General features: G+C 40.7%; 1 protein-coding gene across 2 annotated transcripts in view; it reads left to right on the plus strand.

Moving 5' to 3' along the window:
* Positions 1–1192: 1192 nt before the first annotated feature.
* The window catches only part of prickle1b (prickle homolog 1b), a 74807-nt gene continuing 59560 nt past the window's right edge, over positions 1193–16439 (plus strand). For both annotated transcript variants that reach the window (XM_030719980.1, XM_030719978.1), the window contains exon 1: positions 1193–1213. In XM_030719980.1, the coding sequence (XP_030575840.1) occupies positions 1208–1213 (6 nt within the window). In that variant the 5' untranslated portion in view covers positions 1193–1207. The remainder of the gene's footprint in view (positions 1214–16439) is intronic.

Consider the following 16439-nt stretch of genomic DNA (forward strand, 5'->3'; position numbering starts at 1 on the left):
ATGTGCTCTAAATGGTTTGCAGTGTGGTTAATGGTTATTTGTACACCTAGTATTGATCCCATAAAGGGCAGCCAATGTAAAATCTTTGTCAAATCAAACATGCGGATGATAAAGAATGTGATTTCCATACTGGATCGGTCAGGGTCAGGTTAATTGCAACCGCCTCCGTTGCTGTTGGCCAACAGGGTGCTGGTGGAAACTGTGCTATACACTTGGCCGAAGACAAAGGAAGTGGAGAGGGGGAAGATGAGTTTGGAGGGAGCGAGAGAGAAGGAAAGGCAGGAGTGTGGAGATGAGAGTAGGAACTCTAAATGTAGAGACTATGACTGGATAAGGGAGAGAACTGGCTGATATGATGAAGAGAAGGAAGGTAGATTGGTGTATTGTGTGCAGAAAACCAGGTGAAAGGGAAGCAAGATCAGAAGCACTGGGTGGATTCAAACTGTTCTACCATGCTGTAGAAAGGAAGAGATATGGAGTAGGGGTAATCTTGAAGGAAGAGTATATGAATAGTGTTGTGGAGGTAAAGTGAAGGATCATGAGTTTGAAGCTGGAAAGCAAGGGGGTGATGTTGAATGTTGTTAATGCATATACCCCACAGGTTGCACTTCAGTTGAAAGAGAAAGAGGAATTCTAGAGTAAGTTGAATGAAGTGGTAAAAGTGTCCCCACAGCGGAGAGAGGGCGATTGGAGCAGACTTCAATGGACATGTAGATGAAGGGAACAGAGGTGTTGAGACATTGGGTAGGTATGGTGCTAATGAGAGAAACACAGAAGGACAGATAGTAGTGAATTTTGCAGGACATATATGAGGACAGCAAACAGCGGTGAGGTGTGCAGTAGGAGTGACAGATGGGTTCAAAGTGGGGGTGGGATTACATCAGGGATTGGCTCTGAGCTCCTTCTTGTTTGTAGTGATGATGGAGAGGCGGACAGATAAGATCAGGCAGGAGTCTCAGTGGACTACGATGTTTCCATATGGCATTGTGATCTGTAGTGAGAGTAGGGAGAAGGTGGAAGAGAGCCTGGAGAGGTGGAGGTATGCTCTGGAGAGAAGAGGAATGAAAATCAGTGGAAGGAAGAATACATGTGGAGGAGAGGGAGACAGGTGTAACAGTGAAGATCCAAGGAGCAGAGGCAGTGAAGGTGGATGAGTTTAAATACCCAGTTCCAACCATCCAAAGCAAATGGACAGTACACAAGAGAGATGAAGGTGAGTAGGAAGAGAGTAGGAAGGGTGGAGTGGGTTGAGATGAGTATTGGGGTGCTATGATGTATGGTTTACTGGTCAGAATTTAATCAAACTTACACACAATCATCACCTAATGGAGCTACACTCACATTCTGCTCAAGGTCAAGGTCAGTTTCACATGTGTCATTCTGAATGGACTTTAATTTTCATACTTTGTGCAATACAGCTTTATACAACATTAATCTAAGTGTAGCTTGCAGTTTGGTTTTTTCAAAAAAACTCAGATGTGTCCGATTTCTCAGACTGTGCATATTTATACCGTGCACACACGCTAAGATTAAAGATTTAGCATTCGTTAAAAGGCCAATCTCCTCGGGCATTTCTGAGTCAGCGTGAGTGATTTAGTGCCGACTGTGGTGAGAGAAAAAGCTTGCCAGAGAGATACCATCAGTTCTACCTGCAGATTTAGAGCCCATCCTACTGCATTATTTCATTATCTCACTCTCTGTTTCTCTCTTTAACATTAACCTTTTATATGATAGATCATTTGTTTGCCTTCCCTCTTCCCTCTGACTCTCCCTTTGTCTCCCTCCCTCCATCTTCTCCATCCCAAGTAACAAACCAGACATTTCTTGCTCGCAGAATTATTCAGTGTAGGGTCAAGCTGGTCCTTCTGCCCACAGCTAAATTTCACCTCCTGGGAAGGAATGATGAGCTCTTGAATGCTTTTGCAGTCTTGCACACAGGCAATGTTTCCCACTTAGCTCTGTAGCTCTTTGTAGGTATGACCTTTCCCAAGCAATATCCTCACTGACTCAGACTGCAGCTAATAATTCACATTCGGGGAGTTTATAGCAGTTCAGTGGTATGTTTATATTTCTAACAAACTAAACATTTATTTGTGAATTTCCTTTATTTTGTGCTATTGAGACCAACTCCATTTCCTGAAGTATGTGATAATAAATAGGAGCGGAAGAAGCTTTTTTTTTTTCGTCATTCAGTGCAAACTAACTTGCTTTAGATACATTGTTTGACAAGGCAGCTGAGTCACACTGACCTGGCTGAGGTTAGCAAGCCTGTAATTAACTGAAAAGAGAGTTGCTGGACATTCCCTATCAACAAATCACAGACATAATGGCTACATTAGTAGCATCTCAAACACGGAGATAGGAGACACAGTGCTGCATTTGTCTGGAATGCGGCAACAGCCCAGATAAGGAGAAGGTTTGGACGAGTTACAAAGAGAGCCCAGGCTGAGCACTAATCATATCTGTGTCTTTTTCTCCTTTCTTTCCCACACCAGACTCCTTATTTCTCTGTGCCATTAGTCACATCCTACGCTCTTACTTCAGGCCTTCTTCTTTCTTCTGTCATCTCCTCCGCTTTTACTCTCTTTACCTCCTTAATGTGTTGAACTGAAAGTCGTTCTCCCACTCTTGGTTGAGCTGACAGAGAAGTAGGAAATGCCCTGTGATACCCCCAGCTCACAGTATGAATCCAACTGTAGGAGCAGGCTTCATGTTGGCATGAGTTATATTCTTGTTTCTGCCCACATACTGCTTGATGCCCTTGTGCTAATCATACTGCAATGCAAAGGTACAGTAACTAATGGCTGCCCACTCACACCGATAAACACACAATCATAGATGAATGATGTGATTTGATGTTTAAGATTGCCTGCGTTATAGGTCAGGACATTGTGGCACATTTAGGCTATTTCCCTCTTCTTTATCCTTTCGATCTTTGGCTTTTAATCTGTGTTCAATCATCAGGCTTTTTATTTTGAAACATCTTCCACAGGTAATTCTGAGGTCAGCGCTTGGCATGCAGTGCCTGAGCAGCACTGGCTAATCATGTGTGCACATACACATAGAACTACATGAACTTGTGGGTCTGTACCCGCAGCTGGAGTCTGCACATTGTGTTGGGGGAAAACATTAGTAAATCCTACCTAAGCAGACCACTTCCTCTTCACCCTAAAGCCCTGTAGGTAATGAGATGAGAGGTTATGGGCGGGATGGGAGGCACTTCGGAATGGAGAAGCTCTAGATGTCATGAGTAAACATCCGTGGGAACACAAGCTTAATTGATGTCATTTAAATTTTATTTGCAATATTGCACACAATACTTTACTGCCAGTGGAAACACTAATTTGCATTTGAGTGGCATTCTGCTATAATCTGACTGCAAGCACAAGATTAGATAGGAATTTTGCATTCAGCTACTGTCATGTGCAAAAGTGACCAGTTTAAATGTGAATGCCTGCTTTTGCTTTGAAGTTCAAAGTCATGAGAAATTTTCTGACTTTCCTCTCAGTGTCTTTACGCACTTCGGGCCTCAGCACTTGGTGACCCCCGCTCTGTAACGTTACATGGTCTGCATCTTCATGCGGGAGTTGCAGTGGCTCATAAATGCTTCCACTTTGCAATAATATCACTTACAGTTAATTGTGGAATATCTAGAGAGAAGAAATTTTACAAGCTTACTTGTTGCAGTGCTGGTATCCTATTACAGTGAATTCAATCCAAAATTGTAGCAAGGTACAGGAGAACTAGGCTAAGACTCTGCAGTCATAACATGACAGCGCCATTTTGAATGTATTTCCTATCAAATTCATGCTTGCACCATTTTTTTTTTCCAAAACTGTCCAATGATGGAAGTCATGGTACCTAAAAAAAAGGAGATTTCAAATATGCTTGAAACTTAGTATTGTAACCCAAAATTCAATCTTTTCCTAAAAACGCAGCTTTAGTGCTTATCCATATATAAACAGCGAGTAACAACAAAAGTAAGCAGCAAGTGAAAATGATTGTGAAGTGTAAAACCATTTGTCCTGTATGTGCTTTGAACCACAGTCTCCTTGGTTAAAAAAAAAAAATCTTTGCCTTAAGCAGCCGCCTCTTCTCGCCTTAAGTCAATAGTGTGATCGCAGTTTATGAAATAAAATTCTAAGATGTATGCTGTTATGCCAACACACTGAATGTTTAGTGGCTATAATGAGAAGAGAAGAAAGGAGAGCATAGGGAGACAGGACAAAATGCACACTATGGGAGAACATAGACAAATGCAGCAGTGCTAAAACATATGCGGAGTGTAAAGGCACAAGTCAAGAAAAGAGCTCAGTGCAGCTCCCCAGCAGCCTGAGTCTAATGCAGGATAACTAAGGGATGATTCAGGGTCACCTGATCCAGGTCTAACTATAAGTGTTACCATAAAGGAAAGTTTTAAGCCTAATCTTAAAAGTAGAGACAGAGTCTGTCTCCTGAATCCAATCTAGTAGCTTAGAAACTTTGGGTTGTTGTGTGTTTGGCTGTCAGAATCGCGGACTGAAGCTGTACCGAATTTCGACGGGACACCAGAGGCACCTGTGGTGTGACATGATCTTCCATGGATAATCCCTTTGGATAGCATGACAAACTATTCCAAAATGCAAGTAGACTTGCTGTGGGCAATGAAAAGCAAAACAAATGTACATTATCACAAGCAAAATTATACTTTTCCAGGTGTCATGGTGGCTCAGTGGATGAGCAGGTGACCATATGCAGCTCATGCTTGCAGTGCGGCAGCCCAGGTTCGTGTCTGGCTTGTGGCCCTTTCCCGTCTTCTCCTATATCTCTCTCTTCACTGTGCACTAATAAAGCCAAAAAATATCTTAAAAAAAAACACCATCATTTCCAGTGTTGGAAATGTTTCTCCACATGTCTTTTAAATACTGTATGGAATAACATCCTTTTATTTCAAAATTGGATGTTGACCCCACATCTTCACTCATCAGTAAAGACTCATGTTAAATGTGCTCAGTTATATTTCAGTCTTCCTTACCATTTGACTTTAGCTCAGTGGACACTTTGTGCACATCCTTTCTTCAGAAGAGGAAAAGAGAGACAAGCCTGAATGCTGGAACCAAACACTCTCCGTCTTAACATCTCCTGGGTCAGAGCCAGCACACTGTCAAATCTTTGAGCTTCAAGCATACCATTAAAGTATGCAACACCTTTTCCAGTGCCAAGTTTGTCATATGGAAAAACCCTGATGAGCCAGCATCCTGGTTCTGATTAATACTTTTTAATAGCGCAGCACGATGCAGGTATCCCATTGTGACTGACATTTTACATTAGTACACCTCCTAACAACTGCATCTAACTCAACAGAAATGCAACTGTGTAATGCTGCCGGCAAACATTTTCTGTTGCTCCAGTGAAACCAGCATTGAAAGTCTGAATGCTAGAATGCAATACTTGTTGAGATGAGTATATTTTGTGGTGAAAGAGATGCCAGCTGAGGACAAGGCAGAGCAGCGCAGAGGAGAGCTGGCTGTTAGCAGACATAATGGGAACCAGACCTGCTGGCAGAGAGGTAATTAAACTGCATAGCACAGTGGCGTCACCACTCATAAACTCCTCGAAAAGTTTTTACCTCCTAACTCTTTTCCGATTGGCTTCCATGTTGATCTATGTCTAAAAGCAATAAAACTGAATCGTGTGTCAGGATTCAGCTTATTTCAGTTTAATATCATTAATGATGTGGGGAAAGTAGCATATTGAATACCTTAATGAAGACTGAGAACTTGTGTGTTGAACATTTGCTATTGTTCCTCAATTTTATGTCCTTGTTTGACTTCACCATTTTTTTTTTTTTTGTTCATCATCCTAAAGTGTCAGATGCGAATTATATAAAATATTACTTAGTCCAAGGAATATAGTGATATCAGATACAAATTAAATACTGCATTGCAACTTCAGCTGTACTTTATTTCAAGCCAATATTTTTTTCCATTTTGGATATTATTAAAGCTGAACCATGTTTTTTAGAATAGCATTGGATCAAATGATTAAACATAAGAGCAATTATTTGTAGTGATAAACCCACAGAGTATCATCAAATAATTTAGTAGTCCCTTCAGGTCTATGCAGCCTTTTAATTCATCGTCCTTTAACTTGTTTTAGGCCCCGTTTACACGGCGTCGTTTTGATGCGTTTCAGCCTTCCGTTTACACGATAGCGTTTCAGAAACGATCTGTGTTTACACGATGACACGTGAAACGATGTAGTTCCCATGCCAAGCCACAAGTTGGCGTTGGTTTTCTCTTTGCAAAGCTTGTTTACGCAAGATGTGCATGCGTGGAGTGACACAGTAGGAAGCACTTGTTCATTACTTCAAAACAGCCAATGTGTGAACTGACGATGAGGTTGGATCACTGGTGCACACAGCGCTGAATTACAAAATGGTAAAAACACAAGAAAAGCATAAGAAGCACTCGTGAATCCACGAGCACTGTTTATCAATTTGCCTATGCGCGGAAAACTGTGGCTGTCGCAACCATAGTGCACATGTGCATACACCGCAGTAGCAGTTGTACACATTTACACATATAGTAGTTACTTTAAAGTAAATTGCAATATGCAGAGTTACACAAGCCATATTTGGGTCTTTGGCTAGCTGTAAATATGGTATGTTGCCACCTCTGAGTGGGACACAGCATCCAGTTTAACCCCCTTATTAAAACTGCCTTCTAACTTTCCCTTTAGGTTCAAATATATATTTGCTTCTCTTGACAGGAAATGCTGATTGTAAGTTTAACCTCAGTCACTTGCACTTTTCTTCCCTTTACTACCATAAAAGTGAGAGCCTACTGTTGCATCCAAAGCTCTGTGTGTGTAAGCCTGTCACCATGATGAGGGTGTCAGGGTTCAAGGGGCATCAGAGGGGTGCAGGTCACGACCTGTTGTCTCATGCTCTAATTGTGATTGTCATGTTAATGGAAAGGGAAGGGGCTGGAGAAGTAGTCAGCTAACATAAATTGTAATGATAGATACTGGGGCGTGAGTATGAGTGTCTGTTTGTGTGGGAGTGTGCACATGTTTCTGCTCTATCTGTGTGTCTGTCAGCGTGTGTGCGTGTGTGAGAGAGAGAGAGAAAGAGAGATCAAGCTAGAGAGAAGGTTTTGTGTGTTTGGGGGCGGAAGAGAGTGAGTTATTTTGTCCCGGGGCAAACGGAAACCATTGTTTAAGCCACAGCTCTTGTCTTATAAGTGTTTGCTGTTGTGGGAATGCTGTGGTTTTGGAGTCACAGAACAAGAACCTAGTGTCGCACTAACAGAGAAACAAAGTAAGTAGGGGGAAGATATCAGATGGAGGGAAGAGGAAAGGAAGAGAGGGAAGGTTAGAGCTACAGAAACAAAATACTTTGAATGAGAAAAGTGTAAGACAGAACCGAAATAATTTGTGGGAGTACATTCAAAAGACAGACATTCAAAATGACAGAGAAAATGGAGAACAGACAAGAAAGAAAGTTATTCCTCCCATGCCTGTCATCTTTCTCGACCTCGGGCCGTGCGTATCCTCAGGCCAGCCCGTCGTTGGAATTTACAGTCCGATGGGCCTGCCTGCTAATAAAACACATGTGGGCTTGTAGAGGAATGGGGAGGGACAGGGGCCTGTGAACAGCCTCTCTCTGTATCCATGCACTTACAGTATAGCATGTGCACACACACACATACATGCAAAGCAACATTTATATTTATCTGTTCATGCATATGGATGCTTATAACCACAGTAAGTACTGGGAAGGATTCTGTTTCTTTGTCTGTTAATGCTGCTGCAATTTGTTGTAATGAATATGTAGTTATAGCATTCAGTATTGTGTACATTGTATACAGTAGTTGCCAGTTTCATTAAGTGCACTTATAGTGGTCTTACAAATGCTATTGGGTGCAACCATGTTATATATATACCACTCTAAACAATTGAATTTCCTGTTAAAGCATCAACATATACACATACAATAATGCTTTAGAGTGGACTGTCTGAATCTTCCCTTTACCAATGATTTTTAAATACTTTAAAAAAAAATCTGCCCTGGGCTCATGTAAAGCTCTATTCCCAATTTGTACAGTGAATCATTGGGAGATTAGGCTACAAATGTTCCACACATGTAATTGATTTCTGCAGCAGGCAGAGCATTGAACAATAGCCAAAGCAAAGTGGCCTAATAGTCCAAATGAAATCATTCCTGTGTGCTGGTAACAAATAACTGACATGAAAAAACACATGCAACTCACAAAACCGGGTCTCACTGTTTACCCTGCTAATCGTAAATGCAAGAGATCTCCATCTTGCTGCTCCTCTGGTTTTTTTCCTCTTTTCGTCTTCTCCTGCTATATCCCCCTTCTCTCTCTAATTCATCCCCCAGCTGTCCACAAAATACTTCCTTGCCATACAGAAATGCTCAAACATTATCCCCGCTGTAAAAAAAAAAAAAAAAAAGCTTGCAATTAAAAGGTTTTATATGCTTGTCTTAAGAGGACTGTGCGCCCAGCAGAGGAAAAGAGACAGCATGCATGTTTGTGTCATGCGTGCGGTATGGTCCTGCTTCCAACTGGGCCCCTTCTCAGTTTTGTGAGACTCCAGGGGGTCGAGAAGAGAGAGACAAAGATAGAAAGCCCTGTCACCAAAACCTCTCCAACGCAGGCTCTCTCCTCATTAATCTACAGTCCTAAGGGAGACTGCAGAAATCCGTTAAAGAAATATGCTCAACTTGGAACACTGGTCAACATTTCTATCAAACAATAAGACACCGAGTCATCTATGTGTCCAACACAGATCATTCACTTAGAGCGAAACAAACAGTATCTGGATAGAGGGGTTTGGCTCAGCTCCAGGGCTTATTGCTTGGTTGAGGATAATCTGTCCTTTGCTTCATTATTTGTACTTTCAGGATGTCCTATATACAAATTAGATAAAACTAAAAACCTTTTGTATAATACCATTAGCTTAAATTTATGCTACAAATGCACTAAAGGTCTCTACTATACAATGATGTACTCGTGCTTTCCTTGGACTGTATTTCTGTGGTTTATATACTTTAATTGAAAGTTTATGTGATTACTTGTTTCATGAGCTACAGTTGTTGAGTTTTGTCAAACTTCTGACAGCAGCCTTTTGACTTAATGTGTTTTCATACCGAGATATAATCTACTACGTTACACTGGGAGGATATAAACAAACAGAGAGAGAGTACTTCCAAAACTTGTCTATTCTTTTTTTCTTAAACATACATGCAAGGGGGATGGGTTGCATCTGGGGGTCAAATTGAGGCTAAGTCTGCATATTATTAGGTTGGAAGCAGATAATTATCCTGGCCTGGGGAAGGGTAGCCTAGATACAGTCCTCACGTGTAGATATTAGACATCTAATCGGTCAGTTTTTTATTTATTTTTTTTAATCTGAAAAATATGTATAAATGAAACATGGAGAGAAACTATAGGTAGCTGTGGGTGGAGAGAATTTGTACTGTTCCAGGGCCGTCCCAGTAATTGTACAATATCAGGATGTCACATCAGTAGAGGCAGGGGCTGGGTGGTCATTTGCTCACTGTCTGTGTATTTTCTTTGTGCATAATCTGTGATAATGAGCTGAAAAAAAGCAAGCAAGTCTGTTGCTTATGTAGGACATGGAGAAGAGCCATTATATTCATTCATCTTCATAGCTGGATATGACTAAGATGAGTCACTCAGGGGAATCTTCCTCATTAAAACATAGACTCGATTTCTTAGCAATGTTGTGAAGGCAGATTTTACATTTTTGTCCTGTATCCCACGATGAGTTGAAGCTATTTTGCAGGACCCAGGAGACACGGGTCTGTGAACTGACTTTTGACCCACTATTGTTTCCGGTCACTCTGACAGCAAACCTCCAGGGACTCATAGGGAGTCTTTACTTTGCATGTAAAAATGGAAACGGGTATTAAGTTCAGGAAACCTCCTTCTCTAAATTATATCAGCTGTAGCCTTTCAGCATTTATCAGTTTATCAGTCTGCTAGTAATGGGATGTTTAGGTGTCTTTAGCCAGAACCTCAAAAAAAAACAAAAATCCTCCATTGTTATATATTTTTATGTTATATTTAGAGTTGTCAAAAATGACCAGTGTGGTGCATGAAGCATACATGGAGGCAGAAATAATCTTCATCCTGTGTGTGGATTACTTACTGTTTTCACCACACAACAGTTCTCTCTCTAGATTTGCATGTCCTGGGAGAAAAAAAGTGAATACTTTTATTTATTTATTTTGAATATAATCAGAGAATATAGAGGAAACTTGATAACCCACCCAAATAACATTAAAGCTAGGCCCATGTCTACTGTGCAGATAACTGGAAACATCCATACTCTGCTTCAGGAACAACTGCTATATATCCCAACAATACAAAACAATTTTTGATTATTATTTTTATTATGAGAATCATTATTGTTCCAGCAAAGAAATATTAATAGCACATAATGCTTTTGGTGTGTAAAGGACTGTTCTTTAAAAACATTCTCGCATCTCCATCCAGCATAATCAGATAATGTCCTGCTATAAACAGTTTCAGAAATGCACACTTGCTCTTTGATAGCCTGAATTTGAATGTGTGCGGCCAGTTTTACACATGCACTGAGGGTATGCAATAAACAGAAATGATGCTATCTAGTTAACATGGGGAAACTCATGCACTATTGTTGTGAAATGCTAACGGAGCTGATCCACAGAAGCTTAGGCCTCATAATGTAAAAGAGAGAAACAACCTACTCCTTCGAGTACTCAGGCTCTCACTGTGACAGAACGATTGTGGTACATGTCATTTGGACAGAGATAAATGATTTATGGATAATAAAGTTCTTATATTTAGCATATATGCTGCTTCTCTCCTTTTACGCTAGTCTTTATTCCTGTTTAGGAGCTTTGCTGTGCGTGTGCAGGGGTTTGTGTAACTGTGGTTTGCATAAATCTGTGATTGCTTTCACATCTCATCCTTGCCGCGGGGCCTGTTCCTCCCATGTCATGCTACTGTAGCATCAATAGCATGCCAACCCACACTGTTGCATATATAATTGATCACTCCTCATGGTGACGTGTGAAACCTGAGGACTTATTACCTTGATGATCTTGACTGGATACTCTCAACTGGGCTCTCTATTTGATGATGTCATGACTGCGCAATACTTTGACTGATCGACTCTTTTTACATGTGATTTGGCAGTTGTGCTACTTCTAAATCTAATTAAGAACTTTAATTTGGCATAATTCGGTTAATATTCAAGATTCAAGATTCAAGAAGTTTATTGTCATGTACACCGCAAAACACTGTGGTTATGCTGAGCAATGAAATTCTTACTTGCGACTGCTTTACAAACAATTGAAATAAGCAACTAAGTTAAAATAAAATTTAAGAACTAGTATATTAGGAAAGTAAAAGTAGAAAATAAAAATAAATAAATAATAAAGCAAGTGCAATATATACAGATATATACAGATGAAAGAAAGGCAGGTAATCACAGTTTGGTAATCAGTCAGTGGTTCAGTAGCCTGATGGCCTGTGGATAGAAACTGTTTTTTAGTCTGGTTGTTCTTGCTTTTACACTCCTGTAACGTCTGCCAGACGGCAGGAGTGTGAACAGTGTGTGCTGTGGGTGGGTACGGTCCTTGATGATGCTGTGTGCCCTCTTTATTACCCGGGTATTATAAGTGTCCTGTAGTGATGGGAAGGCAGCTCCACAGATGAATTGTGCTGTTTTGATGACACGCTGGAGAGCCTTCCTGTCCTGACTGGTGCAGTTTCCATACCACACCGTGATGGAGTTTGTCAGGATGCTCTCCACAGTGCATCTGTAAAAGTTGCTGAGGAGCTTGGGGGATAATCCGAATTTCCTCAGTTTCCTTAAGAAGAAGAGTCTCTGCTGAGCTTTCTTGACAGTCTGTGCTGTGTTGTAGGTCCAGGTGAGGTCTTCACTGATGTGGGTGCCAAGGAATTTGAAGGTCTTCACTCTCTCCACCTGAGTCCCGTTGATGAATAATGGAGCATGCTGGTCTCTTCTCTTCCTCGGGTCAATAATCATCTCCTTAGTCTTCTCTGTATTTAAGGAGAGATTATTTTCCTGGCACCAGGACACCAGCTGGGCCACCTCTTCCCTGTAAGCTGCTTCCTCTCCCCCAGTAATCAGCCCAATGACGGTGGTGTCGTCAGCAAACTTGACGATGGAGGTGTTGCTTTGGGAGGGGATGCAGTCGTAGGTGAAGAGGGTGTACAGGAGAGGACTGAGCACACAGCCTTGTGGGGTCCCAGTGCTCACTGTCTTTGTTTCTGATGTCCTGGTACCAACTCTGACTGCCTGAGGTCTGTCTGTAAGGAAGTCCAAGACCCAGCGGCAGAGGGATATAATATATTCATTCCAGTGAAAAGGGTTCAGTTATTCTTGCCGGGGTTGCTCAGATTTGGAGAGTTACCAAACAGGACATGGTAATGAGTTGCGTAATCCATGAGGATGAGGCTGGTGAACCCTGTCAAAGGTGATTTGTACAAAGGCCACTGTGGTCAGAAGAGTCAGTGCATTATCCTAATGCAGTCTCTTCAAAGAAAAGAGGTCATACTCAGTAAACTTGGAAGTTATTATTCAACTCTGACAGTCCTGAGGCGCATCTATTTAAACTAGGGGTGGGACTTTAATGCGTTAATTTCGATTAAATCATTACGGGGAAATTAACGAATTAAAAAATTTAACGCATTTTAATCGCACTTTGCACCGGAACGTTTCTCAGGGCACGGGTTCCAGTTTTTTGGGTTTTTTTGGTTCCCAGCAGGCCTTCTTTATTATTTTTCATTCCAAAAAAACGCCCAATAAACAGAATAAGTCCACTATAAAAGGTAAAACAATTATACAAAAAATGAGAGAAGCAACAGTACATGTTAACATCTTTCTTCAGAGGATATTCAAGTTGAAAATCATCACTTTAAAGGACATAAGTGATTATTCTCAGCTTGTTTTCACCCCCCATGCTAGCCAAAAAGGAGGCTGCAGTGCACTGACACTAATACAATGTGAGGCACTGTGCAAGAAGTAACAGTCAGTCCCTCATGCACAGGGAACAGTATGAACTAACTAGGTTTCAGCATGCAGATGGCCACTAGTGCACAAAACTACAATCAGAACAGAATCTACATGCTAAAATCAAATCAACTCCGATTCACTGAGAGCACTTTACAGATCTGAGGATGAAGGGACGCTCACTGAGCCACAGCACAAGGAAGCAGCTGATCACTAAGATCTGTTAAAACCCTTGCTGCACTTTGTTTTTTTCCTTCAAAATAAGTGTGTTGACATCTTTATTATGTCAGCTCTTTGGGTCATTCTCCACACATTCAGCCTTTTTATGGTCCACGTCTGCTGTTGTGGACCATAAAAAGCTTGTTTGTACAAAGATGAATGCAGAAGACCAGCATGTCCCTTCAAACTGGACTTCTACACCCCCCAAAAGTCACGGTTTACTTGCTGCTCCCTCTCAAAATGTTTGGCCATTCCTCCGATGCACAGAAAAATACTGAGGTGCATTATGACAATGAATTGGGTATTATTGATGTCACCAGAGCTGATACCTGATGCTTTTCCCCTTGGAATCAGTTCAGAAAACAGTTAAGATCCTTCTGCTGAGTGACTAATGGATTGACTTTTTTTTCACTTTAAAGTGCATCCTGTATACGGTTATTTAGAGGGTTTTGTTTAGATCAAGCGTCGCGGCTGCTACCTAGACAGAAACTGCTACATGTCTTCTTTATCCACGGGTTTCTGGAAGAGCACACGTAGGCTGCCGTGACAGACTGCTACTTCCGCTGTTTGGTTTTATACTTCCGGTTACCCAAAGTTACAGCCAGTTAATGACAAAATTCAGTCACTTTGTGCTGTAACAGGCGGCTTTATTAGTTGGAACATGAGCTCGGATTCGTTTGTCTGTTGTCGTTTGTCACTACATCAGTCTGTACATTTTTTTCAAATTATTTTATATTCTGTAAATTTGTTCTTTTTCCCCCAAATTATACTACCCAGTTGCACATCCTATTACTGTATTTTCTCCTTATGTTTTAAGTTTTCCTTTAATGTACAGCCTCTTATTTTTTTTTTTACGTTATTTTATTTATAGTGTGACACTACAGAAGGGGTGCCCAAACTTGCGGCCCGCGGGCCGCTTCCGGTCACGCCCCCTTCTGGTCCGCGAATTGATGTCAAAAATAACATACAATTTGGCCCTTTAAGTTACTTTTTTGACATTTCGCTTAACCCTCTCAGTTGGAGGGGAAGGCCTTCGTGAAGTTATTGATTCATTCATCAACCAAACTTAAATTCATATTTCTCATGTTAAATATTGAAATGTGATTAAAATGCGATTAATTTCGATTAATTAATTACAAAGCTTCTAATTAATTCGATCAATTTTTTTAATCGAGTCCCATCCCTAATTTAAATCCATCCCAGTATCGTGCACATGAAACCAATTAACGAAGCCAGAATGTGAACTGCCTCTCACATTTCAGAATGATAACATTGGCTATATCTTTGGATAAGAACCCTATTAAATCTTTAAAATACCATGACACCTACAGTGAAATCTGTAAAAACTATCAGTGCTACAGGTGCAGATGACAAGCTGACAGTTACAAGCAGAGAGCGATGTGCTTTTGCCTGAGGATGATAAGTCATCCAGAGTTCAGGCACAAATGTCTGTCTGTCTCACTGGATAAGTATCATCATGTCTTTCCGTATAATGCGAAAATCTCACTGGAGTCAAACATAAAGGGCACAGCTGAATGAGAACAAGATTTAATCTAGAAGCTCAGTGTTCCCTTTAAGGTAGAGCATGGCTGTAAACTATAGGGGTATTTGCATTCAGCTGCAGGTTGATAGAGAAAGGTGTGGAACCTCATGTGGTGTTTAAGTCAGTGTCTAAGGAATTACTAACCCATCAAGGATTTAAAACACCTCTCATATTTAACATCTCATTGTGCAGTTATGATTATTTTTTAAGGTGTTTTCACAGCAGATGTATTTAAATAACTTGCACTGGATGAACCCTGGATAAAGACATCTTTTTAGATGCGTATTCATTTTAAATATAATAACCTCTACAACATTTCTCCACATTATCTCCTTCCTGTGTAGACACATGGCTAAGTCAGGAAAGAAATAAATGTCAATAAACCCAGCATGACTCCTGAATTATTGAAGCTGGTGAGCTGGGAATGCAAACACTGTGGCGTGACATTGACATTCTGCCAAACCCAGATGTGATTGTCTGGCTATTATAACAGCAGCTACTGGGCACTGCAAGATATTACTGGCCACTGGTCTGCAGAGACCTATTAATAATTACTACTAATAGCTTATTTCTGCAGGGCAAAACTCCAGAAGGATGGGCTTAATGTGTTATGTGGAATTTTGTTAGAGTTATTATTGCTAAGTTGATTGATTGGCCTCATTAATCTCATGGTGATAATATGGACAACCATGCAACTGCATGAATTCATCTAATGTTGAGACACACTATAAAGCTCACTTAATCATAAATTCTACATGCCAGATATTTTTGGTCCACTATAAAGACTTTGCATGCAACTTGGGGCCTGTTGGAAAAATAAAGCATTTATGATTTGTAAGTCCTCTGAGCTAAACAACAAAACACCACACTAAGTGCTTTCCAGTATGTCAGTGTCTTTTAAAATCCACAAGGTCGTTACAAACATGATTAAGTTTATAGTTTAGGTATTGAAAAAATACCTGATAAAAGCCGGAGAAAGTCAATGGCTCAATATCAAGCTGCTTTGACAGCCAAGAGGCACTTTCGGACTGCAAGAAGTTTTAGTTGCTATTGGATGTAGTGCCCTTTTTTCTGTGTTTGCAGTGCAAAATCTGGGAACCATCATAATTCTTGGAATTCCATTTTTAGTGCTTTTTTTTTGTTGTTTTTTTGTCCTTAAGAATGGCTTCCTGACAGCCACCCTTCCATTGATCTGATGAAGATTCAGCCAACAGAAGATGGATAAACTGAAGGGCCAGCTGCATCTCTCGGGTCCTGTATCAGGTCTTTGCTGAATTCATCGGACTGTTCATCTGCTGTAGATAGTTTCTAGGCCTGCCACTTCTTATTTTGTCCCCCTCTTGTCCAGTTTTCTCAAAATAACGTTTATGAGACAGACAATGTTCATATCAGCTAAAACGTCTGCCGGGGGCGGGCTTATTGCGCCCTGCAACACTTCTTGTTTATACTTGAATGATTCATAGGTCAGCGTTGAGTGTGATACCAAACAAAAAACATTCATCTGAAAATGGTCAGGTACAAAGAGCTAAAAAGGCACCAATGTCCAAAGAAAAACTTTGAGAGACCTTCAGAAAACCTAAGAGCCATTCCTCAAAACCTCTTTAAAAGAATTATGAGAAAGTTT

The sequence above is a fragment of the Archocentrus centrarchus genome, chromosome 23, assembly GCF_007364275.1.
Source record: "Archocentrus centrarchus isolate MPI-CPG fArcCen1 chromosome 23, fArcCen1, whole genome shotgun sequence".
Lineage (NCBI taxonomy): Eukaryota > Metazoa > Chordata > Actinopteri > Cichliformes > Cichlidae > Archocentrus > Archocentrus centrarchus.